Source organism: Pangasianodon hypophthalmus, chromosome 11 (assembly GCF_027358585.1).
Source record: "Pangasianodon hypophthalmus isolate fPanHyp1 chromosome 11, fPanHyp1.pri, whole genome shotgun sequence".
NCBI lineage: Eukaryota > Metazoa > Chordata > Actinopteri > Siluriformes > Pangasiidae > Pangasianodon > Pangasianodon hypophthalmus.
In genome coordinates this window covers 5514317-5539633 of record NC_069720.1, presented here as the reverse complement: position 1 = coordinate 5539633, position 25317 = coordinate 5514317, and the positions used below count along the sequence as shown (strand labels likewise).

General features: G+C 35.6%; 2 protein-coding genes and 1 pseudogene across 2 annotated transcripts; 2 read left to right on the top strand and 1 right to left on the bottom strand.

The window, feature by feature from the left end:
- Positions 1-724: 724 nt before the first annotated feature.
- On the top strand, positions 725-4807 carry hp (haptoglobin). The gene is made up of 4 exons (XM_026930788.3): positions 725-884; positions 1090-1175; positions 3216-3493; positions 4203-4807. Exons 1-4 carry the CDS (start codon positions 877-879, stop codon positions 4713-4715), a joined length of 885 nt encoding a protein of 294 aa, XP_026786589.3. The 5' UTR covers positions 725-876; the 3' UTR covers positions 4716-4807.
- Positions 4808-12184: 7377 nt separating this feature from the next.
- LOC113536778 (ADP/ATP translocase 2-like) lies at positions 12185-13363 on the top strand (annotated as a pseudogene).
- A 2423-nt stretch (positions 13364-15786) lies between these two features.
- Positions 15787-22248, bottom strand: sult5a1 (sulfotransferase family 5A, member 1). The gene is made up of 6 exons (XM_026930286.3): positions 22041-22248; positions 21715-21923; positions 17964-18090; positions 17766-17863; positions 16303-16483; positions 15787-16171 (listed from the first exon to the last, which is right to left on the bottom strand). The coding sequence occupies exons 1-6, from the start codon at positions 22192-22194 to the stop codon at positions 16014-16016; spliced, it is 927 nt and encodes a 308-aa protein (XP_026786087.1). The 5' UTR covers positions 22195-22248; the 3' UTR covers positions 15787-16013.
- Positions 22249-25317: the final 3069 nt, after the last annotated feature.

Genomic DNA, 25317 nt, shown 5'->3' with positions numbered 1-25317 from the left:
GATCAGACTGCACAATTATATTTTGACAGGTTTGACTGTAAAATAAAAAAAATTGAGACTCTGATACTGAAATCCCACTTCTGTCAACATTTGAGAAATACAAATTAGTTTACTAGTAGGTACCTGGGAGGCTAGCTAGCATCCATACTAATTGCATGAGGACATTAATGACATTTAATAATTTCCTTAAAATGTTTTTTCTATAATTTGGGTAACAGTAACATCATTAGTCAATATCACAATATCATTAAAAATAAAGAAAAAACAATGAGAGAACTTTTCTTCTTTCCTTCAGGAAATTCAGAGGATGTAATTTTACATACTTTAATTTTACCTTTTCTTTGCATACATATATGTTAATATAATATCAGTTGGAGACAAATGGTACCCCAATTGTGGAATCACCCAACTAGCTAATTTAGCTAATAATAAAAATAACAAAAAAAATAATAATAATAATTTTTTTTAAAAGAATTGTACAAAATTACATGTTCAGGGGTTCTGAAGATATAACAAAGTACATATCATTTTGAACAAGTACTCACTGGAAAGTTCTTGTCATATTTGTGCAGTAATAGTAAATTGCTCAGTCCTGATGCTTGTGTACTTTGTGCTCTCTTTATGTCACGTGCTGATTGAAACCTGCACTCTAAAGGTATTCACCTGTCTCTGTTCCAATGTTGGCCCAAAACGTTGTGCTTTGCCAAGCTGGGGCTTCTCTGATTGTGAAATTTCTGAATCAGCATTGTGTGTTCAACAAGAACAGACAGCTCAATAGGTATAAATATGTAGATCCACAATCTCATAGATCAGTCCTGCTTACATCTACTATACAACAAGATTCCTCTGAAAGCACCTCTGCTCAAAGAAAAGATCATGAAGTGGTACGTTCCTATTTTTCTTCTTTAATCCTGTAGGGAAGATTTAGAATTTAGAGATTATTCCAGAGTTAAAACCTCATTCAGAGACTAATAATAATAATGACAGGACAGGTTTTTAGTATTGCAAGAAAAGATTCAATGCTACAAAATGTAAACTCTTTGTTAGTAAATTCCAGTGCGAGTTTTTAAGTGCTTTTTTTCTCCACAGGTTCTTTGCAGCTGTTTTCCTCTGTGGTTTAATGATGTGTCTAGCAGAGGCACGTGTGGTGGATGAGATAAAAGAACACATTGCAGGTAGGATTATTAGCTCAGTATTCAGTAAAGAGTGTGAGAAATGTGTAAAAGTCATTAATAAATTCCCATAATAAGAATCATTACACAGTGCTGTTGAATTCTCAAACCTGATTGGTCAAAAGGTGTTCTGGCTGCAAGGGAAATCACAAGAGTATGTTAATGTGCTTGTTTCTAACACGTTGTTGTTTCTATAGTAACAACTTACACAATGACTTGTGTATAGTATGACAGACTATACATACAAACTGATTTCATTGTTGATATGGTGATGAGACATTTATTTTGGATATTTGGAAAGAGTCTCCAGTGTCAGGACAGAGGAGCTTTTATTTTGCCATTTCTCAGTAACATAACAAGCAGGATTTTTTGTTTTATTAATTATTATGCTGGTGAAGGAATGACTTTTTATAACTGCTATAAGGAAGCAATAAGAGGAACTAACCTGTTTCACAGATGTTCCACAATGTTAAGTGTAACTATAAATGGATAAAAAGTACATGTACTTTAAAAAATAAAACGTGTAATTGTTAGCAAATTGCTCTAGTATATACAATACCACAATTAATTATTTCCTAGTATGTTACGAAGTGTTTTATTACTCACGTAAGCGTACATTCTAGGATATAACCACCTCAGGATGATTATTTTCCTATAACATCACGCCCCTGAGTGTTTTATTCCTAACTTAATAATATGCTGAATAATATGCTTTATGGTATCTGTGAGGCTACAAGGTTAAAATATATGAGGTCTGCTATACAAAATCAGAAGACATTCCTACCACAAACCTCTCCATGAGTACAAATTTCTCTCTAAATTTATCAAACCAAATCTTGTCATGATGTAGTAATGCTTCTCTGTTAGATCCCAGTTTCTGCTGTTACGAAAGACTATTTGCTCTTAGATGAGGATTTAGCATGTGTCAGCACAGACATTCTGTCCAAGAAAGTCAGACACGAGTATATAATATAAATAATGTATAAAGTATGTAAAATAAGATAATGGTCAGTATTTATAGTTTTAATCAAAACATATCTAAATTTCCTTTGGTTTGTATTGAAAATTGTACGTGATGCATTTAGCATTTCAACTACGCAGCTCTTAGGCTGTCCTCATTTGACCAGTGTCAGTGAGAATGGCTTTGCACATACACTAAGAGGACACTTTATATCAGGGGTCATCAAGTTGTGGTCCAGAGGAAGACCCAGTAAAGTCTTTTTAGCAGACTGAACTGAGGACACAAAAAATAATTTAGCAGAACTGAGCCACTATATAAAAAAAAAAAAACTGGCTTTAGTTCAGCGACTCAAACACAAACAATTGCACCTTCTGTAGCAGATCCTCTGCTGTGCCTTATAACATGCATTTATATAAATCAATGAGAAAGGGAAGAGTTTATAAAGCCTTTCATAGTTTGTATTTTTATATTTCATTTACCCTCACATGTCTTGTTAAAAGTGAAAACAGAATGTTTAAGGATGATCGAACAGAGAAGTATGTGTTTAATTCTCATTGCTTTAAGTTAGCCCTTGACAACTGTTAAAAGTGGTAATGTGAAGCATCATCAGTGCAAAGCAAAACCGCTTCATGTTGATGTGTCCTATTTATAGTCATTACTTGATCATTAATTTTTAAGCATTAAAAATTAACATTTGCCAGCTATAACACTGCATCCCTGGAGCAGAGAGGGTTAAGGGCCTTGCTCAAGGGCCCAACAGTGGCAACTTGGCAGTGTTGGGGCTTGAAATCCCTGATGTTCTGCCCATTAACTTAGTGACATAACCATTGAGCCACCACTCCATAATATACATGATTTACTCTGTTATAAGACATGCACTGTTCCAGATTATCAAATTGTCCTTTATGTTTCAGACCAATTCTACATAGCCACACTAGTTTGAACTTTTTTTGTATGGGACAACAATGAAGTTGACTAATATGTCAACATTTCCAGTGATTATTACTATTACGAATTGCCGCATGCACTCACAGCCTTCAGACACTGATGACAATGTTGTATCTATTTAACATCGAACACAGATGCAGCTCTGAGGACCAAGCGTATGGTGGGGGGTCTCCTCACCCCCGGCCATGTTCCCTGGCAGGCTTTGGTGCACCTCAGTGACAGCAAGCTGGATGGAGGTATCGGTGGAGGAGCTCTGATTGCCCCTCAGTGGATTCTGACCGCTGGCAGGAATCTATTTGTGAGGAAGACACAAAAAGATACGAGGGGAAAAGAACCCTTGATCCCAAAAGTCTATCTGGGTATCATCAGACGTACCAAAGCTGATCCCACTACTGAAGTGGCAGTGAAGAAGGTGAAAGCTTCTCTCTATAAAGCAGTGTAAAACTGTAAACTGCATATTGAGTGAACCAGTAGCCCATGTCTCTAGTGAGCATTAGCCCGCAACACTGAAAATGAAGTAAATAAGTTTTTACTTGATATATAAAAACAAAACAAAATGCTACCAGTTCTTGCAATTATGTGGGAAAAAGGATTGAACTATATCAGATCTTTTTTTTTTTTTTTACATCTAATAAACTTGTGTATCATCCAAAATCCTGAGTTTCCAAGTCTAAATATTGCCCTAATTTTACCCCAACTTATTGCCTCAATATTCTAACTATTGCACTAATTTTCTGCCTTAATTTATTACCTCAATATTTTAAACATTGCCCTAATTTTCTACCCTAATTAATGCCTTAATTTTCTGCATATGGCATGAGTATTGCCCTAATTGTACCCTAATTTATTGCCTCAATATTCTAACTATTGCCCTATTTTTCTACCCTAGTTTATTGCCTCAATGTTTTTTATACATTTGCCTAAATATTTTTCAAGTTTCTAAACTAAATTATTACCTCAATATTCTAAATACTGCCCAAATTTTCTACTCTAATTATTGCCTCAATTTTCTACATATGGCAAAAATATTGCCCTAAAATTCTACCCTAATTTATTGCCTCAATATTCTAAATATTGCCAAAATTTGCCTTAATTTTCTACCTTCTTCTCATTCACTACAGGTGTTTCTACATCCAGCTTTTCAGAATGCCTCAGACGTAGACAATGACCTGGCGCTGATCCAGCTGAAAGAGCCTGTGAACTTCACTGACACCGTTTTCCCCATCCCTCTGCCTGAGAGAGGGGACAATCTGGAGGAGAGCGAGGGACAGAGGGGCGTCATTGCTGGTTGGGGCTGGGGACCACTTTTCACATTCTCTGAAAGCCTCAAGTTCCTCGCCCTTCCAGTTATCCCGAGTAACACAAAGCACAATAAGATCTGGACAACACGCACTGAATTCCAGGAGAATGTTTGTTACGGAGATGCAGGTGGAGCTCTGGCCCTCCTTAACCCTGATACGAAAAAAGTCTACGCTGCTGGAATCCTTTCCGACGATGAGGCATGTACTAGAGATCGGGAAGCTATCTTTATCAAGATCTCGGCATATCTGCCGTGGATCCACAGTGTGATGAGGGGCGACTCAGAGTTTTCGTCTCTCCGCACCTCCATCATGAATGATTTGCTTTCAAAGTAACCATAGATTCTTTACAGTTCTGTATAAGAGTGCATAACAACCACACTTTTACCAAAAACTGTCAAAAAATAAATATATTCAAGAATTGTCAATTTGTTGTTATCTTATTTTTTGGCCAAAAAAGTACAGTATTTTAGTTTAGCCATCCTATTCTGTCCTGCTGCTAGGAGTTTCAAGCATGCATTTGTGGAAGCCCATTCATTCACTATATCTAACTTTTCAAGGACTAGGCATATGTATTACTGCTGAATGAAGTCACTATTTCATTATATTTTGTAATGGGCTAAGGTTAATAACACACCCTACACCCAAGTGCAATCGCTGTGTTCACACCTGCCTCAATGTACTGCACCAAACCAAGCAATGTACAGTAAATGACAGAATTTTTTTTTAACAGTATAGGATTAATATTCCAACACTGCAATATAACTAAATATATTAATTTTTGGGGGGGATATTTACCGGTATAGGATGTGATGTCAATTTGCAGAAGCAGCTCAAATTCTCTTGATTTTCTCTTTCCAAAGCTACAGTGAAGGCAAACAATCTCCTCATCTCCAATCTTTATTTCATCTTTAGATAGTAAGTTAGGCTAGTTAGTTATTTGATAATAGCTAGGAATGGTAAAGGCGTTGATATGGGTGATGTGTGTAGCACGTGTGCCTTGTGAGCAGCATTTTTCAGCAAAAAAGTGCTCTAGTCAGCACTTAATTTGTATACTGTGAACGTAGCATTAGAGAATCGTGGATACACAATGTATTCACTGGTGTAACAGAAGAGTGTTCGCTGTATCAGCAGGAAGTCAAATCCCAGCAATGACACAGCCATCCATGGCTCCTCCCTGGTTAGTCATTTGTCATATGTTAGAGAAGACTTAGCTAGTTTTATTTTGTAAAATGTTACAGCTCTCGCAAGTACATGCTCGTCAACGCACAACATTCACCTAAAAGAGCAATTCGAAGAGTCGACTCATTTGCAATTGACTCATCAATAGTTCTTTCTGACTGTTTTAGTAAATGTGTATGTCTTGTGTACATACAGCCGCTGTGACTGAGCTTCTTAGGATTATTTCTTCCAAGAGAACATGAGTCAAGGTTACAGCTGAGCACACATCAGTGTCTCCTCCACCTCCATCCACAGCTCCTGCTACGCCGCTATGATTTTCCCATCTCACACTGATACAGCATTCAGTGTCTACATGTATGTACTCTAAAGCCACTCAATGAGTGATGAAAGCACTTTTAATGTGTCAAGCCAGATTAGAAAAAACACTTCCAGCTCTCTCAGTCTCAATATTGTATTGACCATGGGTATAAAGTATTGCACAAAATACATGTACACAATTCAGTTTTTCCACTGTAGGAGAAACTACCTACCTTTCATTTTAGGAGTTTCTTTTCTTAAATAGTATTTTTTTTTTTACCTCAAAAGTGTATGTGAAAAAAAATATTGGAACCCCTAAAGCATATAAAAGTCAAATAAAATTCAGATTTAATCTGGAAAAAATATTATTGACTTGTTCTCACCCATTCTTCAGGTGATTGAGTTTACTGGAGTTTGTCAATTGCAGGCATGCACTGATGTTGCTTGAGCAGCAGTTTGAAAAGATTCAATGGTTTTACACTTCTCAGAGGAATCAATTAAATTCAATTTTATTCATTTAGCACATTTAACAGTAGACACAATAGTCACAATCACAAACTGATAGCTGCAGTTCAATACGGCAGATGGGAGTTGGCTTGTGGGTAAAAAGGTGTTTGTGTGTGACAGATAGAGACACACATAGAGGAAGAGAGAGAGAGAGATGTTGATATACTTGCCTTTGGGCCTTGGTAAATTTAAATGATTTTACTTTACAGCTAAGTTTTACATCATAATGTTGTTGTGAATATATTGCATATGAAGCTTATTTTTGGTTAGATGAAAAGTATCCGGGGGATGAACTTAACATTTCCATCTCATTTTAAACAAGCACTACTGTCAGCTCCAGAATTTATAAAAATGAGTTTATACAGAAAATGATTAATAACTAATTACAGAAAAAATATTTTCTGTAGAAAAACTGCTATTAAAATGCAGATTAGAATTTTTATTTTAAATCTCTGCATGGAGAAAAAAGTAATCTAAGAGGAAATTAGAACCATCTTAAGATATTAGGAGATGCTGCTTAGGTCCAAGCAAACAAAATTAAATGCACTTCATGATACATGTCAGTGTTTTTTGCCTCCAGTGTATGAGAGAGTTCTTTCTCTGCTTCCTTCTGTCGTTGTCTGAAGTCCTGATTTACTGAAATCACAAATACTGAAATCACAAATACTGAAATCACAAATACTGAGTCCTGATTGGTGCGTGTTTTTAGATAAAGATGCAAAATTTCAAAAAATACTTCTGTGAAATATTTTTGTGTGTGCTAAGTCTTCCTTAAAGCTGTGATGAGTTCAGATCTCAAAGAGACGGAGTAAGACTGAAACTGAAATTTTAATGTTAAAGGCAAGGAGACACAGTGAAAATTAGTGATGATATTAACCCAAAATAAAAGAGTTTATACATGGGTGTATGTTCTGTTCATTAAGTAAATCATGTTTAAATGCAGTTGGCATCAGAGGTTGTGAAATTTGTTGTGAATAATTTATAATAATTTATACTAATTTATCATGTAGAGAAGCATTCTGATTACTTTATTAAAGCATAATTTTGATAAATGTTCTTATTACGACTTGTACATTTAATTCAGCTTAAATGTTTTAGTTTGTCTTTAAATGGCAGAAACAGGCTTCTGAGAATTTTATACCTGCCATTTGGTCCTACTAATTTGTACACTCGATCTCCATTCCCAAGTGACTCTCAGGCTTAGCTAAACACATTGCAGACACCAAATGAATTGATTTGCATTGACACCAGCCTGACTTTGCACATGTAACACTTTTACACACACGTGCCCCAGTGTGTAATCGCTTTCATCTCTACTTCCCTAATGCAAATGTCAAGTGCCCTCGTGATCCACAGATGCAGCTTTTTACCAATAAACACTGCTTTCCTCATCAGACAGGCTGCTTCCTCTGATAAGCTCCACACAGGCATTTCTGATGAACCTCCATCAGTCTTTCAGCCCCGGCCTGCAGACCTTCACTGTTGGTTGTTGTGAAAGTGTATATTAAAAGGCATGTCATGTCATTAAAGTCAAATTTATATTAAGAATTGAAGTTTCACTTTAATTGGCATATTTGGAATGATGTCTTAATAAAAAACATGTTTATTGGATGTATTAGCTCATATAAGTAACTATCAGGCATGTGCTGAGAAGGATTTTTCTCTATTGTAAATGTATTTATAGGAAGATAAGATGCTGACAGCTTGGAACACAAAAAGTCCGGATTATGTGTTTTGGAAAAAAAAAGAGAGAGACATAAAAGCATAACACTTCTAGCTCATCTTACAAATGAAATGATGCTGGATTAGTCATACTAGTATAGTGGATCACTTCTACATTTTAAAATCTATTTCAGATGAAATGAATAAATGTGATCGATGATGCACCAAAATTCCAGCCATTTTTTGAGTGACAGGTGTGACAGGTTTAATGTCTCTATATCATGACTAATAATAATAATAATAATTATAATAATAATAATTATTGTTGTTGTTGTTATTGTTTATACATCATTGTAATTATTTTTATTATTGTATAATATTATTTTAAATATTATTCATATATAGTACTTTTTATTACTATTTATTAAATATATTATTTATTAATATTGTTAATTCTATATATCACTGCTATTATTTATTATATATCACAATTATATATGTATAAATATATCCACTTTCTAACTCTATTGTAATGTAAATTACAACTGAGCCTACCATTTCCGCTTAAGGTGTAATATTTGTATATTAGGATGGTAATTGTGTTGTGTTGTCTGAGATGTGTTTTGAATGTATCACGTTGTGACCAAACTACAAGAAAAATTCCTAATATATATATATAAATGTTTATGGCAAATAAAAAGATTCTGATTCTGATATTAATAATGTTTAGCATTAATAATGTTTAGCATTTTAATGATGCTATGATTCAATTCAATTCAATTCAATTTTATTTGTATAGCGCTTTTAACAATGGACATTGTCACAAAGCAGCTTTACAGAAATAAATGGATTCACAAAAATATATTGTAAATATTTAAATTTATCACTGTGAATTTATCCCTAATGAGCAAGCCAGTGGCGACGGTGGCAAGGAAAAACTCCCCGAGATGATATGAGGAAGAAACCTTGAGAGGAACCAGGCTCAAAAGGGAACCCATCCTCATCTGGGTGCAACGGATAGTGCAATTATAAATAAATCCCTTCTATTGTGTACTATATGGACAAATAGTGCAATTGTGCAACCAATAAATTCATCACAGTATTTGCAAGAGGCCCGGCTGGTTAAAATCTATCCACTGTCCACTGATGGAGTCCTGAGTACGAAGCTGCTCGTGGCAACTGCAGCCCCAAAGCCACTACAGCAATCGCAGTCCCAAGCCATTACAGTACAGCTCCCCATATGTGATCCCCAAGCCATCTCCACAGCCCCCAGGTGGCACCATCCCCAGCAATCCAAACAGTTCTTCAGGCAGTCCATATGGGGCCACCCCCAGCAGCAGCGAGCGAACTCAACCGATGAGAACTCCAACCAGAAGTAGGGCATCAGGATGGGTCAGGCAGCGAGGAGGAGCAGAAGGGGTCAGGATCAGTGGCATCACTGGCATCTCAGAAGTAGCATGTGTAGCTCGACATGTAGCTATGACTGTGTAGATCATTATAAATTACTGTTGACTGTTACTGTAATTATTATGGACATTATTTAGTTTTAATTTTAATAAAACTAAGCATACTTTAGCATACAAGATGCTTCAAATCTACATTTTTAATATAGCAAAGACTATATTAGCAAAAATATCAAAAATCAGTAATGACAAGCTTTGCTAAATAAATATGATTACACATGTTTACGTGTCACTTTTTTTCTCCTCTGAAAGACTGAGAAACTGCTATTCCATTTACTGCACAGGTGCACAAAAAGGATCACAAGGTCATGTACATCAGATGCAACCTTGAAGAACTAAACTAATGCAACATTCACAAGCTGATGCATAATCATGTTTCATAGTGTTCTAAGGTCACCTACTATCAAACAATGCTAAAAGCATTGTATTACAAAACTCATTTCCTCTCCACGAGAGGATGCACTTCCCATGTCTTTCTCAACTAAATTTCTCAGCAGATGACGCCATGCTTAAATTACAAACTACAATGGAAACATTCACCATAAGAAAGTAGACACAAAAGTCAACACAAAAAACACGTCAGTGCCACTTAATGTGTACAAATGATTATTTCAGGAAGCAACCACACTACAACTCCTTTACCAGATTCGGTTGTGTAAGACCGAATTATGGATAGTGTCATTCAGAATGGCTGCTTTACATAATGAACAATTGAGAAAGCAGAACAGAATTGTAGTGAAAAACCACAATCATCTGGGGGAAAAGAAGCAATAAAGTTTTTGTTTATTCTGAAGCATCATAACCATCTCATGTTTCATGCCATAGAGCTACTGACTTTAGCTCAAGTGAGTGGTTGGTGTAGTCCATTACAATAATATTATACTGTAACTATTGTTACTGTCACTGATACATTATTATTATTATTATTATTATTATTATTATTATCTGGTCCAACCACGATCAAAAAAACACACTCCTTTAGGCCCGATGTCCCATCCGCAGTGCTATTGGATTGGTAGAAATATGAATCACATGTCGAACAACGCAGGTGGCAAAAAGCACAAAGCACCTGGTCATATAATTTAAGTAATGTTCATTTAATTAAAAATTAAAATTAAAAATTAATTAAACATTAAAAATTATGTTCATTTAATGTAAGTTGTAAGTAAGAATTGCATTCTTGTAAATTTTCATTCAACAAACATCAAATTTATGGTAAATGAAAACCGGCCCCAAATATTGGTTATTGGTGTCCTTGATTACTAATTTCGACCTCTAATTATTATTATTATTATTATTATTATTATTATTATTATTATTATTGTTGTTGTTGTTGCTTGCTTTGTTGTGGGATCACATGACCCCACAGAAAGCTATTTGAATATTTTCTTTCTTCATTTCTGTTAGGTGATAGAAAGCTGGAGCTATGCATCTAAGAAAGAACTTTAGCCTAGTACACCAGAGTCTTGTTCCTTTTTTTTGTCAAAATAATATAAGAAACTATTGCTGCAAAGAACTGCAAAAGTTCATCATGAAATGAACTGATGTAATCACTTGTATATTATGTTATTAAACTAATACATATTCTAATCTTTTAACATGATGCTGTACAAAAAGAGTTGCTCTATGTAGGCACATGCCCGGAACATTTCCAATATGGCATATTATTTGCGTATGTCATGGACAGCAGATGGGAGGAAACAAAGTCCAGGCATAACAATCAGATGGGCAAAGCAATACTGAAAAACAGAAACAGACAAAGAATCATGTAACTGGCAAACAGGCATAAACTGTGCTAGGCTGAATAAAGTAACCATGAAAACAAAGCAAGATCTAACTCAAAAAGCAGGCAATGGACAGTAACGTCATAGAGGGGTTTCTGGAGCGAGACTTCAAAAAGAATGTTTGTGAGTCCAGGAAACTGCAAGACTAACTGCCAGTAAACTAGCATGCATTTGTCAAGAGATAGACAAGAGTGGTATTTCAGTATCAGAATTCCAGTTTCATCATATTCTTAGTGATTCATTAACAGTTGGCGAAACCTTTCAACATACACTGTAATGACCATGCTTTGTTCATTACTAACATTAAAGTTAGCTAGCTAGTTTATTATACAGGTTCTGTGCATAAAAATATCAGGTACCCCAACATTATTGTGACACCCTCCTGGGATATTGACACTCTCCTATTACCCCTCCATGCCAGCAGAAGGTCTCCTCGCCTGATTACTAACTACCTCTTCCTCACTACCTCACCTTCCGCCTTCCTCTTTACACTGACTATATTCTGTAAATCTGGTCCAAACTCGTAATCATTGCGAAGTCTTGCCAACTATTTAGTCTGTTTAAGTTCTAAGCCTTGTTTTCAGTGTTTGCTCGTTCTGTATTTTTGACCCTTGCATTCTGTTTTTTTTTTTTTTAATTTTTTTATTACACTTTGGATTTACCCTTGTTTGAATTGTTGTGGGTATTCTTTGTCACTAATGAACAGTTTTGACCACCAGAGGTCGCCAAATTACTCTCTATGTTGTTGACTTTGCCTAGCCTTGTAATTACCTTGCTCACCTGTACCTCATTGTCTCCCTGACATGTGATCTATTAGCTTATTACCTTCAGTGTATTTAAACCCTGTTTAAATTTACTGATTCAATACTGACATCATCTTCTACTAATTGCATGACTCTGTAGCCAAGTAATGCAGAACGTCAAAGGCATGATTGTGAAACGTATTAAGACAAGTTGTGTCCTTTTTGTTCATGTGCAAGATCTGTGCTGTATTAGTCAACATTCAACATATTCACTGGATAAAATAAGTAATTACACTATTGGCACATCCTACTAGTCTGAAAATTTAATTTCCTCCAAGCACAACATATATGTAATCAGAAGCATCCATCCAAGAAGAGATGACCACATTACATTTTTGAGTTCAGGGTATTTTAAGCTTCTGAGAGGTTTCAGAAATTGATCGTTTTAAGAATTATATTATCCCTTTCTTGATCAGCTCCTTGCAAACACTTAATAATTCCCAAATTTCCCCACAGGTACAACATGCCAAACACATTGTGGCTGACAAGCGCTACAAGGGCTTCATCGACTGTGTCGTGTGCATCCCCAAAGAGCAGGGTGTCCTCTCGTACAGGAGAGGCAACCTCACCAACATGATTCGATACCTCCCTACGCAAACCCTCAACTTCATCTTCAAGAAGTTCTTGCTGGACAGCTTGGGACAGAGCATGCAGTTCTGGTGCTACTTTGCTGGCAGCAGGGGAGTGCCACAGGTGCCACTTCGCTCAGCTTCATGTATCCACTGGACACATCTGGTGGTGCACATTGGCAAGGTGAGAGTGGAGAATGAATTCACTGGACTGGGTGACTGTTTTGGGAAAATACTCAAGGCTGACAGTCCTAGAGGCCTTTACAAGGGTTTCAGTATATCCATGCAGGGCATCATCATTTACAGGGCTGCGTACTTCGGAATCTACAACACGGTTAAGAGTGAGCAGAGTAGAGTTTGAATTTCCAGGCAGATTTGGATATGTGGATACTGATTGCTCCGATCTGTTGTGTAGGTACATTGCCAGATCTAGAGTATATCAACTTTTTGGTTAGCAGCTTTCTTAGTAGACTTAGATACTTTATTTAACAAAAAAGAGCTTAGCAATAAATCTAGTGACTTTGTAAAGCCTGACTGAGTTGCATTTGTCACTGATCGCTGTTGTTCCCAACAACCAATCACTGATCACCATTGTTCCCAACACCCAATCACTGATCACCATTGTTTGTTCCACATGCACACTTAGCTCTTAGCAGGCATTAGCAAATACTTGAATTGTACTTAGGTACTACAAGATATCATGTATTATTGAAATTGAACACTTACAACAATCTTACAACAAAAATGCATTCTGACCTCCAAAGTACTTAAAATCTTTTTTTTTCTTTTTTCATAATATATCTTTTGCTGGAGTTACTGATTCATACAGGATATGTCTCATTCATTTGCCTCTCATGTAAAAATGAAATATTGGCCTTTAGAATATACCAAATTTAAAGAAGTATGTTCAATTAAGTTAACTTTAAGGTTGGTAAAAGTAGCTAGCTAGTTAAGCTTTGTAAATTAGCTTGTGAAATTAACTAGCTAGTTACACTTTGCAAAATAAGTTTGTTAAAATAGCTAGCTACTTAGGTTTTTTTGAATTAGCTTTTTTTTAAATTAAATTTTAATTTTCGGATTAAATTTAAAATTTTATTTATTTATTTATTTATTTATTAAATTAGCTAGTCAAGTATATTGTAAATGAGCATGTTTAATTATCTTGCTAGTTAAGTAGGGTTTTTTTAATTAATTATTTTTTTGCTAATGTGCCTTAGAATTCATTCCACAATCATTATTAAACATTAGCTAAACAGCAAACCAAATTATTGTTTGGCAAACCAAATAATACTTTCCTTATCATTGATTGCTTAGCGAACTAGGTAGTCATGTAGGGTGTGACACGATAAACTTGTGGTCAGCTTTTTTATCAGTTAATTAATCAGTTTTTACTGTTGAATAACTGAGTATATTTAAATGTAGATACTTTTTGACTTTTCCTCAAGTAGATTTTTGCCTCCTCTACTTTTTTAATTAAGAGTTTGACACAGTACCCATGCTTTTACTTAAGAAAAGTTTCTCTGTATTTTTCACCTCTGAAAACCATATCTCGCCTGATAATTCCTGGATTGTTGCTGGTTACATACAGCCTGGAAGCCCTCTGTTTTTGCCTTTCATTCCAGCAGTGTAATGAAATAATGAAGTATCAGAGTAAAACCTTGTAGCATCATGATCACTCTGAAGTATCAGTACTATAGTAAAACCACATAGTATCATAGTTATAGCATAATTAACTGAGCTGTGTAAGAAGCTAAAACTAGATTCAAGTCAGTATCTAGCAGTCTTTTTGTGTGCATCTCCTGTTTAGTACATGATTTAATTATAAGCAATAAATGATTAATGAACAGTGGCCTGTCTTGTTTTACACCTCCAGGATGACCGTTGACAGTTAAAAGGCGTCTGATTTCTTGAGTTGAAACCTTACACACAGGTTTTCCTGTTGTGGAAAACAGCAGGTGCAAGACATTTGTCCTACTGATCTCTGGTGTAATTGGAGTTTATGTTAAGACTACGGGCCCAACGAAAATCACAGTAATATTAATTAAATTTCTCAGTAACCCCATAAGCAACGTGTGATTTATTGTTTTCCGGCTTTATCATTAGACTATTCATCCTGTTCGAGCTCATTTTAATGAATTACTTGGTCATTTTAATAATATTGTGATTTATTACTATACTCATTGTTTAGTATTCACGACTACTTTATTTATTTATTTATTTTTTGTATTTCAAAGAAAAAACACACCCAAGGTACAAATATACACATAAATAGAAACACGTATGAAAAATGACAAGGACCAAAACAGAATGTCATATATAATCATGGAACAGGTCAAACCTAAAGTCTGGGGAACTACACGTTGTATCAACAGTTACACTTTGGAGCTCGTGTAGTGAAAGAAGACACAACCCTCAAGATATTGGATAAAAGAGTCATCTGCATTCAGTTGTTGGGGGAAGATAATGTGGAGATGCTGTGTGTGCTGTGTGTAGAAAGAGTTGTAAAGAGAAATGCATCCTTTTTTTCCCAAGGATGTGTTTGCCTCCTTTAGATTATTTCTAGATAGAAGTCTTCTACATCCACATGACAAGGATTTTCATTGGAAAAATCCTTGCTTTATACAAACACGAATATAAATCTTGCTACACATTTGATCTTTTCTCTTCTGTGTCTCTTTTCATTTAGAAAAGATACACATGATACGTAGAGAAGAGTCAGTCAGCTTAGTTTGCTGTAGAAACAATAAGTCTGTACATTAAAAGAAGATTTATGGCTGCAAAAGCAGCACCGTTGCTATTGCAAAGGCCACAGAAACATGCTGGAAGAAAAGTTTGAATATTCATTCAGTCACTGTTTTATCCTTTTTTAGGGTAGTGGTTGATCCTGGGAACACTGGGTACGTGAATACAGCCTGAATGGAACATTCACACACTCGTTCATGCCTAGGGACAATTTGGTGTAACCAATCCACCTGCTGGCATGATTTTGGAAACTGGAAGGAAACCGGCAGAGAACCCAGAGGAAACCCACATGTACACATGTGAAACTCCTCACAGAGAGTAACCCAAGCTCAGGATCAGACCAAGGACCCTGGAGATGTGAAGCAGAAAAAAATTACCCACTGTACCACCGTGCCACCCAAGTTTGAACATATTTAATAGCAAAATACACTGTATATTTTACTTAGTCCTGGGTGCAAGTTATAATTAAAAAAAATATCCAAAGTACAAAGTGGTTGTTGTACTTCTTCACGACATTCCTGATAACTGTACAAAACCAAATAACAGTGAAGGCAATAAGATGTGGAATGATTTATGGGAAAGCACGATAAGATATTAATAATAGTAGGATCCATAAGGTGCTATTTCACACGGTGGAGAGAGGTAAGATCTCTGTGTCTATGCTGGATTTTTTTGTCTCCCACACAAACTTCAGCATGGAGTCCGCCATCTTGGAGGCATACACTTCATCAAAGTTGTGACTTTGCTCCTGGGAGAAAGTGTTGACCCAGTCTCCAATCTGACCTGCAAAAAAAAAAGTGAGAGCTTGTTTATGTCTGTTTAGTGCAAAAACCTTTCTCAACCCTTTGCTCTGAATTTGATAGGCTGCTTTTAATTCTTTTAAACAATCGAGATATCATTTATGAAAGTCTCACCTTTCCTCATGAACTTGCCCTTGCTGTGGTCCATGATTTCCTGAGGAATCAAGGTGTAGTTCACCATGCAGTTCTGGCTCATGGTGTTGAAGCCACAGGTCTTCTGGGCGCTTGTTAACTCATCCTCCAGCAGGGAACACTGCAGGAATCGGCTCACTTTCATCAGAGAGCCACGCAGGTCCTGCTCCAAATCAATGACACATTACTACTCACATGTCAACAGAATCCATGCTAGTGATCTGGAACTGAATTTAGAAACCTCTTATAGAGAAGAAAGCTAAGATCATCAAAGATTTATGAGATGTTATTACTGAACAATGTCATGTTTATAAGTACATATCCCCAGCAGTGTAGTTTATATAATAACATGAATCAAGGCATTTCAGTTTAATTTAAATTTAAAAAATAATATAAATATATGAACAATTGACTGGGCAATATAATATAGTCAGATAATATAGTCAAATTTATCTAGTATTTCCTATTTTACAATAAGCCAAATATATGATTATTAAACCAATTTCTAGACATTTTTTATACTAATTTCAAGCTTGAAATAGACTTGTTCTACATATGTTCCATAATTTTTTCTAGTTTTTAAGCATTTATTTCCAGAAAGAAGAAAAAAATAACTGCCAATAGAATAAGGAAATGCAAAGTATGATATTTGTAAATTCATCTTTTAACAGGCTGAATAATCATATATTGGATTTATAATAATCTCATGATAAGAAATATTAGATAAATTTGCCCATATTCAAGATATTTTCACCTGCTGAGATATAATTTTTTAAAGTCACAAAGCCCTGCCTTCTTTCAAGAAAAATAAATAAATAATTCAATAAAAATAATGCTCTGGCTATCCAAATAATTGTCTAATTTGCTTGGCTTGATGGGGATTTTTTTTTTTTTTTTTGTACTTCGGTGGAACCAAAAGCAACAGCACAACCAGCAGTCATAATCCTAAGGCTGGAGCTGATTTCTTTCTAGCCCTGACTGTTGACTTACGCAGCCTGTGGTTGACAGCTGTGTCAAGTTTTGGGTCAATGATTACACAGAGTTAAGCACTGTCTAGAGATTACTTGTGCATATGTCACAACATCCAGATCACGTCATCAGTAGAGATTAGGAAATATGAAATTAGGAAGCAAGAATGACACTTCCTATTTATACTTTTAATGAGTGTGCAGGTGCGTGTGTGTGTGTGTGTGCGTGTGCGTGTGTTCCTGTAATAGTTTTATATCTTACTATACCATGCTATATTGCTTAACTCTAATGATTTCATATATATATATATATATATATATATATATATATATATATATATATATGTGTGTGTGTGTGTGTGTGTGTGTGTGTGTGTGTATATATATATATATATATATATATATATATATATATATATATATATATAAGGATATTGTATACAAATATATCCAAGTAAGTCTAGAGGGTTATCTTACCTCCCACATCTCTTCATATGTGATATACAGAAAGTTGTCAATGTTTCTTGCATTGCTGGTCCATCCTTTCACATGATCAAACCAAGACCCATAGTACACTACAAAGAAATTAAGATGACATTCAGACATTCATATTAAACAAGATTACACTTTTATTGAAGTTATCGGTTGCAATTAAAATACATTAAGCTTGCAAACCTGTTCCTTCCAGAAAGTCACTCAGAAACTCGGAGAATGTGCCTGGGTCTTTTAGGAACTTGGCCATTTTATGGAAGTAGTAATAAGATACTACCACATCTTTAGGATTTCTTGCCACATATATGACCTGAAACCATATATTTTAGAAGTTTTAAAAGGCAAATACAATTCAAAGCACCAATACATGGTGAGAGTTACAATGTTCAAGTTACAAAGAATTACACGTGCTTAAAAAGAGTCTACTGTTTGTCCAGAAACAAGATGATAGTTCTTGCTGCAGAACCAAAAATCCAGGGGGTGGAGCTGGACCTGATCCAACACCTCCTATAACCTTTACCCCAACCTCTAACCTGTAACTTTTAATCCCCGACATGCTGTACAACATGGAGCAACACTTTTGGTTCGACTCCATCCAGGTAAGAGGATCTGAATCAGGTCCGTTTGCTAATAAACCAAAGCCATAGTGCTGATGTCATAGCCAGGAACCAAAATTGTATTCAGTTCAATTTTATCCATAGAGTGCCTTTAACAATAGACATTGTGACAAAGCAGCTTTACAGGATTCAGGATGTAGATTTAGTTCCCTAATGAACAATCCAGTGTTGACAGTGACGAGGAAAAACTCTGAAAACAAACAAGGAAGAAAACTTTAGAGACGCTAAATGGAATTTGTACTCTTCTGGATGACACCAGATAGTGGGATCATATTTCATTTCAAACAGTACAACAGAGTGTGTTGAAAGGATGTTCATTATGAGCTGATTATGAATGAGTCCTTTGATGATTTGCTTCCCTTATCAGCCATAATATAACCTGTTTAATTGCCATCTAGTCAGAATAGAGAAACTTCTGTACTTTATGTTGTATCTTTTACATCAGAGTTTTTTTTATCTTAGCTGCAAAGGGATCTTATGCTGGATCTTGTGCTGGATCTTGTGCTGGATTTAACACAAAACACTGAGCTGGTTTGCCCTGACATTGTACATGCCATATACTGAGTAAAATCACTAACATGATGAATTACATTTTCAGTAGGTGAAAAGCAGTATGCCAAAGGAGTAGTATTTTTGAATTTTCAGTATTCATAAAATAGTAGGTGAGAAATACCTGGATGACCTACTGCTTCTGCAGTATGGAAGCAATGCACACTGCTCTATCCCATAAGGTAACGGGACTGGCGCAGAAGAGCTATCAGAACCAAAAATGGCGGAAGGCAGCGTGTCAGCTCTTTTTAAATTGTAGGTCACGTGACAATGCCAACATGGCGGATGTAGTATGTCCAGATTGTATTCTTACCACACACATATACTGATCAGTACGTACTGTATCAAGGGCCGAGCAGTAGGTACTGAATCGAATGCAGTACATATTGTCACAGTACGCGATTTCGGACGCGGCCTCACACTTTTGAAAGTTAAAAGATTGAGAAACTACCATGAAAGCTAGCCAACTAGCATTTGCTTGTTAATAAATACACTAGCTCACAACAAGGTCTGCTATTGGAGTATGTCAGCTAAACATAAATAGCTAACTAGCTATTTGTTGTAGTATGTTGGCCAGACTTACTGGTGACGTCGAAATTTTACTTATACTTTATTCTCCCTCTTATTAACAGTTTTATTCTGTATTATGTTTTAACATTTTGATTTCTGTTTTGACTCCTCTTTGTACTTGTTGATTGTCTGCATACATATTTACCTCATTATTTAGTGTTTATTATATTTTTGGGTGAGATTTGATATCCTCAAAGTTGCACCACAAATGTGAGGTGATGTTTTCGTTTTATCACATCTTCAAGTTTCTGATTTCTTTGTGCCGGAGAAGAAACCAGTTTGAGCCAGTTTTAGCTTGTTCACTAAGACAGTGGTGAAATCTGCTTATCAGTGACAACGACTCTACTTCCTTTGGAGGCTCAGGAAGTTTCAGCCCCCCATCAAAATGACCAACTTCTACAAATGCACCACAGACAGCATCCTGACTGGGTGTATGACTACTAGATTCTATTCTATTTCATTTTTCTATTTTATTCATTATATTTTGCTTTTATTATACTCGGTTTTATTATGTATCACTGTTGCACTGTGGGACGAGGCACTAAGGAAAGACATTTCACTACATTAATGCATCACGTGTATGTAATGTATGTGACAAATAAAGAACCTTGAACCTTGAACCTCAAGGACACTCATGGACAATCTCTTCACAAGTTTCTGTCACTTTTGGGCATGTTGCAATATTTCTAAGAACAATATTTCCACTTAAATAGTGCTAAGGACTAAGTCCTGTCTCTGTGCAATATACTGATATATTGTACATATTTATTACACACTACACATACTACTACATCTAATTTAATTGTAGATTTTTTACATTTTTAAATGTTACTGTATACTGCTGCTTCATCTGCTTTTTATACTCTCTACTCTATAGAGGACTGCTCAGACACTACAACTGCACACAGCTATTATTTATTGCATTCTTGTGCACATACTGTGACTGCACATATCTGCACTTTATTTACTATCTATACTATCTAGGCACACATAGACATACATACTAATATATGCTGCATACTTTGTATATATATACTGTATAATCTGTATAATATAATCTTCTGATGTATAGTTTTTTCGTATTGCACAGCTGTAGAGTACCTGAGTTTCACAACAATCATTTCAGTGTACAGTTGCTTTTTTCTATGGCATAATAAACACATTTTTGAGCATCTGGACTCAGCATGATTCTCTTCACTCTTCTTCAGGCTGGAATTTTCACCACCTTTTGCATCGATGGGTTGTTTGCTTAACCTAGCTAAATTACTAGAGTTAAATTACTATTAAATAAACTAGACAGTGTTTGCAAGGAAGGGCTGCCACCAAAACAAAATATCTAGCTAATAATGCCAAAAAATATGATAATAAGTAACTAGCTTTACACTGCTAGTTATACTGTGTCACGGTCATTAGAGTAGCTAAACAGAAATAGCTAGCTAGCTATTTTGAAAAAAGTAAGGTTTTAGATATAAATATTGTTTAAAGCTGGTGTGTTAGCTACTATCACTTTTAAGTAAATTAGCTATTAAATAAAATAAGGTACTAAGTAAGCTGCAGTTACACCCTGAGATCATGGAAGTAGCTGAACTTTATTACATTACGTAGAGAGCTAGCTTGTTAACAACATAATTTAGACGTGATCCTAAGAGCAGCACTGCTAGGTCTGAACAAAATTTCTAGCCCAACTACATCCCACAAACCACACAAAAAAACTGAAATTAGAACAAAATGTTTGACCATTGGAAACGAGAGAAGCATATGTCTTCTTTTTTGCAGTCTTTATCCACTCCATAATGCACTTTTGCCTCTCCCTTGGCACTATATTTAACAGAAGTTGTTTATATTCAAGTTCACTTATTTGCTATAAAACAAAGACCTTAGTGGTTGCAGACTAGTTTTAAACTAACCCCACCTGCAGAATTGCTTTTTCCACCTGCAAACTTGCTCCAAAAACAACTCTGCCTAAAAGAACTAGCTTGGCAGGAGGCACCAGCATAAGCACCACAGTTAAACAGGAGCCACACCTAATAGTAATTTAAATGCCAAGATGAAGGGGAGCCACGCCTGATATTACACTCTGCTTTACAGTGATTACAGTTAAACAGTTTGTGTCCTAAATAAAACAGATTTGACCTACAGGTTTGCCAGACCAAAAAAAGCTGTAGGTAAAACTTGATATTTCAACATGCTTGAGTTACCTTTGCCTTGGAGCCTTGGAGTGCAGAAGCCAATAGTTCGTATGGCAGATGAGTGGTGAGAAGCCGAGGTCCTTGTGAAGCCTTCAGAACATCTGGGCAGTAGTACTGCTCAATCCATGGAGCTCGTGCCCAGTTAGGCTGTGTTTGAGATTTTACTGTATCTCCTCTGCATGATACCATTGTGACAACTTCTTGCATCCATGTCGTCCCTACAGTAAGCAGAAAGAAAAAAAAACATGAAATAGTGTAGAAATGAGATGTGTAAAACCAGTGACTAACACTAAAACATCACAAACACAGATATTAAAGTTTGAATTTGAACCTACCTGATTTGGGGTAGGTGACAATCAAAGTGTCTGTATCCTGAAATTTGAAGTTGGTAGCATAGCGAAGGGATTCCTGAGTATGCAAGTGTCCAGGAAATATGATGCCCTGAAAAGTCTCTGTAACATCCAGCCGAGCCATCTCTCTCTGAGTCATAATACGTGTCTGTCAGCATGTGTGTGTGTCTCTGAGAGGAAGTCGAGGCAGCTTTAAATACTTTCCTGAGTGGGAAGAGACAGATGAAAGTATTGTAAACATAAACTGTTAGAGCTGGCATATTAGGTGGAAAGAATACAGAGGCTAGTGGGAATTACCTGAGAAACCAGTTATTTCACCTTTCAGTGCTGGGGGAATTATACATTGCTTCTTTTTGATACATTTCAACTTCTCTAAAGCCAAATGCAATCCCTCCATTGTTTAAAAGGTTCCTGTACTATTTAAAATAACATGCATACATGTGGTTTATGAATGGTCTATTTTTTTACACTGATAGCTCTGTTTCCATCTCTAAACCTCTAAAGTCCCAGTCTATTATTCTAGTAAAGAGTTTTTAGTTACTACTTAACTACATTAACTTCATTAACTTCAGTGAAAACTAATAGGAAAAGTGTGACCATACTTCTACTTATTTTTTACTTTATTCATACAAGAATGAAAATAGGCATCAATTCAAGATTGTGTTATAGCTTTCTTTAAAAAAAAAAAAATTATACCACAGTTATAACCCAGCATTGTTGAATTCTTGTTTCTGATTGATCAGAAGGCGTTGTTTAATTTTCTGTAGCAGCACTGACAGTAGTGTAGCTGCAAATTACATGCTGGTTTTAATACATTATTGCTTCTCTAATTACAGCAATTTACTCAAGGATGCTCCGAATAAATGGATTAGAAAACATATAATTGTTGATATGGTTATTTAACATTTATGGAAGGAGTCTCCAGTGTTAGCAGTTTGTAGCAGTCAGTAGTAAAGCTGTAACTTTAAGTTACACAAAAAAAGTCTTCAGGACAAAGGAATTTTCACTTTGCGGTTTCTCAGTAACATAAATTGAACTTTTACCTTATTAACTTCGAGAGAAAGAAGAAAAGAGGTTGGTAAGTGAACAGCTGTTTAGAGCTGCTATAACATAATTGATAATGGATCTAACTTGTTTTGCGGACATTCCATGACATTAAACGTAGCTATTAACAGATAAAAAAGTATCATGTGTCATTTTTTAATAAATAAAAATTGTTGGCGTTGGCAAATTGCTGTGGCATAAGAGGAAAAAAACACTTCGAGATTCACAGTGTGGTAAAAGTAACTTGTCATTACATCAGGCAGCATCACACCACCTCATTGTTCATTATTTTCCCATAACAGCAGTCTTTCATTTATTAGATAAAATATGCAAATGAGCCCATACATAATTTAAAAACAAATTAACTGAATTCTGTTTGTTTTTTTCCTTGTAATGATCATAAATTGGTCTTTCTGATACAAAAATTATATTAAAATGATATTTCTTGGAATTATTTTAAAAAAAAAAGGAACTTACATGTCTAACAAGTGCATATCTTGCATATTTTTAGAAGACTTTTATGTAAGACTATTTACAGTAACATGTAAGATATTATAAAAACCCACTATGGCTACTCTGAATGCTAAAATGAATTCATGGGAGCTAGGTCACCTTGAGAAATTCACATGAACCTTTTTTTGTTGTGGTTACTTGTGATGCCTTCAGTTTCCCTTTTGAGTCTTGTAAGATTTACCACTCCTGATTTCCTGTCACATAAGACACAGATTCTTCATCTCACACCAGTTATGTCTAACCAACTGATATGAAAGCAGTCATTTGGTTGTATTCATATGTAGTGGCCTATTTTCTATCCTTTCCTTTCTCACTTCTTACTTCAAATTCTCAAGACTCACACAGTGACTCATCTGAGATATATATATATATATATATATATATATATATAGTCAAAATCAAACAGTACTACCATGTGAAGGAGTCACACTATCAGCTCTTGCACTACCAGCAAAACAGCTTAATTTTTTTCATCTGGCATAAGCAACCTTAATATAGATGAATGTGAGACAGGATATATCACAGACGTTTTGTACACATGCAACAGGAAGACGTGAGCATGAGCAGGCAAGTTAATATGAAAACACTGCGCATGATTGCGCAAAGATTGTTTTGGTCTTGACCAATATTTTTTCTGCCTATGATATACTTTGACATGTCTACTTTTTAAAAGCATAAATATATTACCACAAAACAATGTAGAAAAGTTTTTTAAAATAAATTTTCTAAACTTCCCTAGGCTTCAACAGATATGGGGCCTCACACTATCCACTAAAATTTTCCACATGATTCAAAAAAAGTTTTGGAAGCTCTGATTTCTTCATAGTAAATTACTGAGCTCTTGCACAGCACAGCTGGTTTGCATTTGGTGAAGCCCACAAAAGTCCATAAAAAGCAAAGCTCACAGTGCTAAAATAACAATCGAACTGCAAAAAAGAATTTCTCAGAGGTAGAAGTTATTTAGACTCACGTCTATGGCTATGCCATAAAAATATACAGGATGTTGCAACAGTCTCCATATGTAGGGAAAATTAACACTTTTTAGCAAAAAGTATTCCAAAATATTTCATACTTAATTTATATTATATATTTTTTTTCAGATAGCCTTTAAGAATGCCTTTGACAAAAGAAAAACCAATAGAAATCATTCTAAAGGCTGGATTGGGAAGCTGTCACAAGGTTATGATGGACTTTAAGAGGAAACATGGCAAGCACATCACACATGACACTGCTGCCAAACTTCAACAAATTCAAAAAGACTGGAAAGTGTTGCGGACCACCCGAGAAGTGGAACATCCATGACGAAGGCACAACTGACGTGGTGCTGGCAAACATAGTCCCCTATGTATGGAGACTACTACACCCTGTATATGTATTATTTAACAGTGTAACATCACCTGAAAAGTTTAAAAGCTGGAGACAAATTATAGAAAAGGTGAATTAGGTGTGATTGAAGTGAGGTGACAAGAAAATGGTGTGACATGAAAATGAAGGAGAAAAGATCTAGAAGAAGAAGTGTTTATTTGTCACATATACATTACAGCACAGTGAAATTATTTCCCCAGCTTGTTAGGAAGAATATGACAATAAGGTTAAGGGACACTGCATGCTTCTGTCAGCTGAGGCATTTGTTTACAGCTTACAGCTATTCATAGACAGACCGGCCCATCCTGTGACTCAGCTGATATTAAGACCACATTTAGCT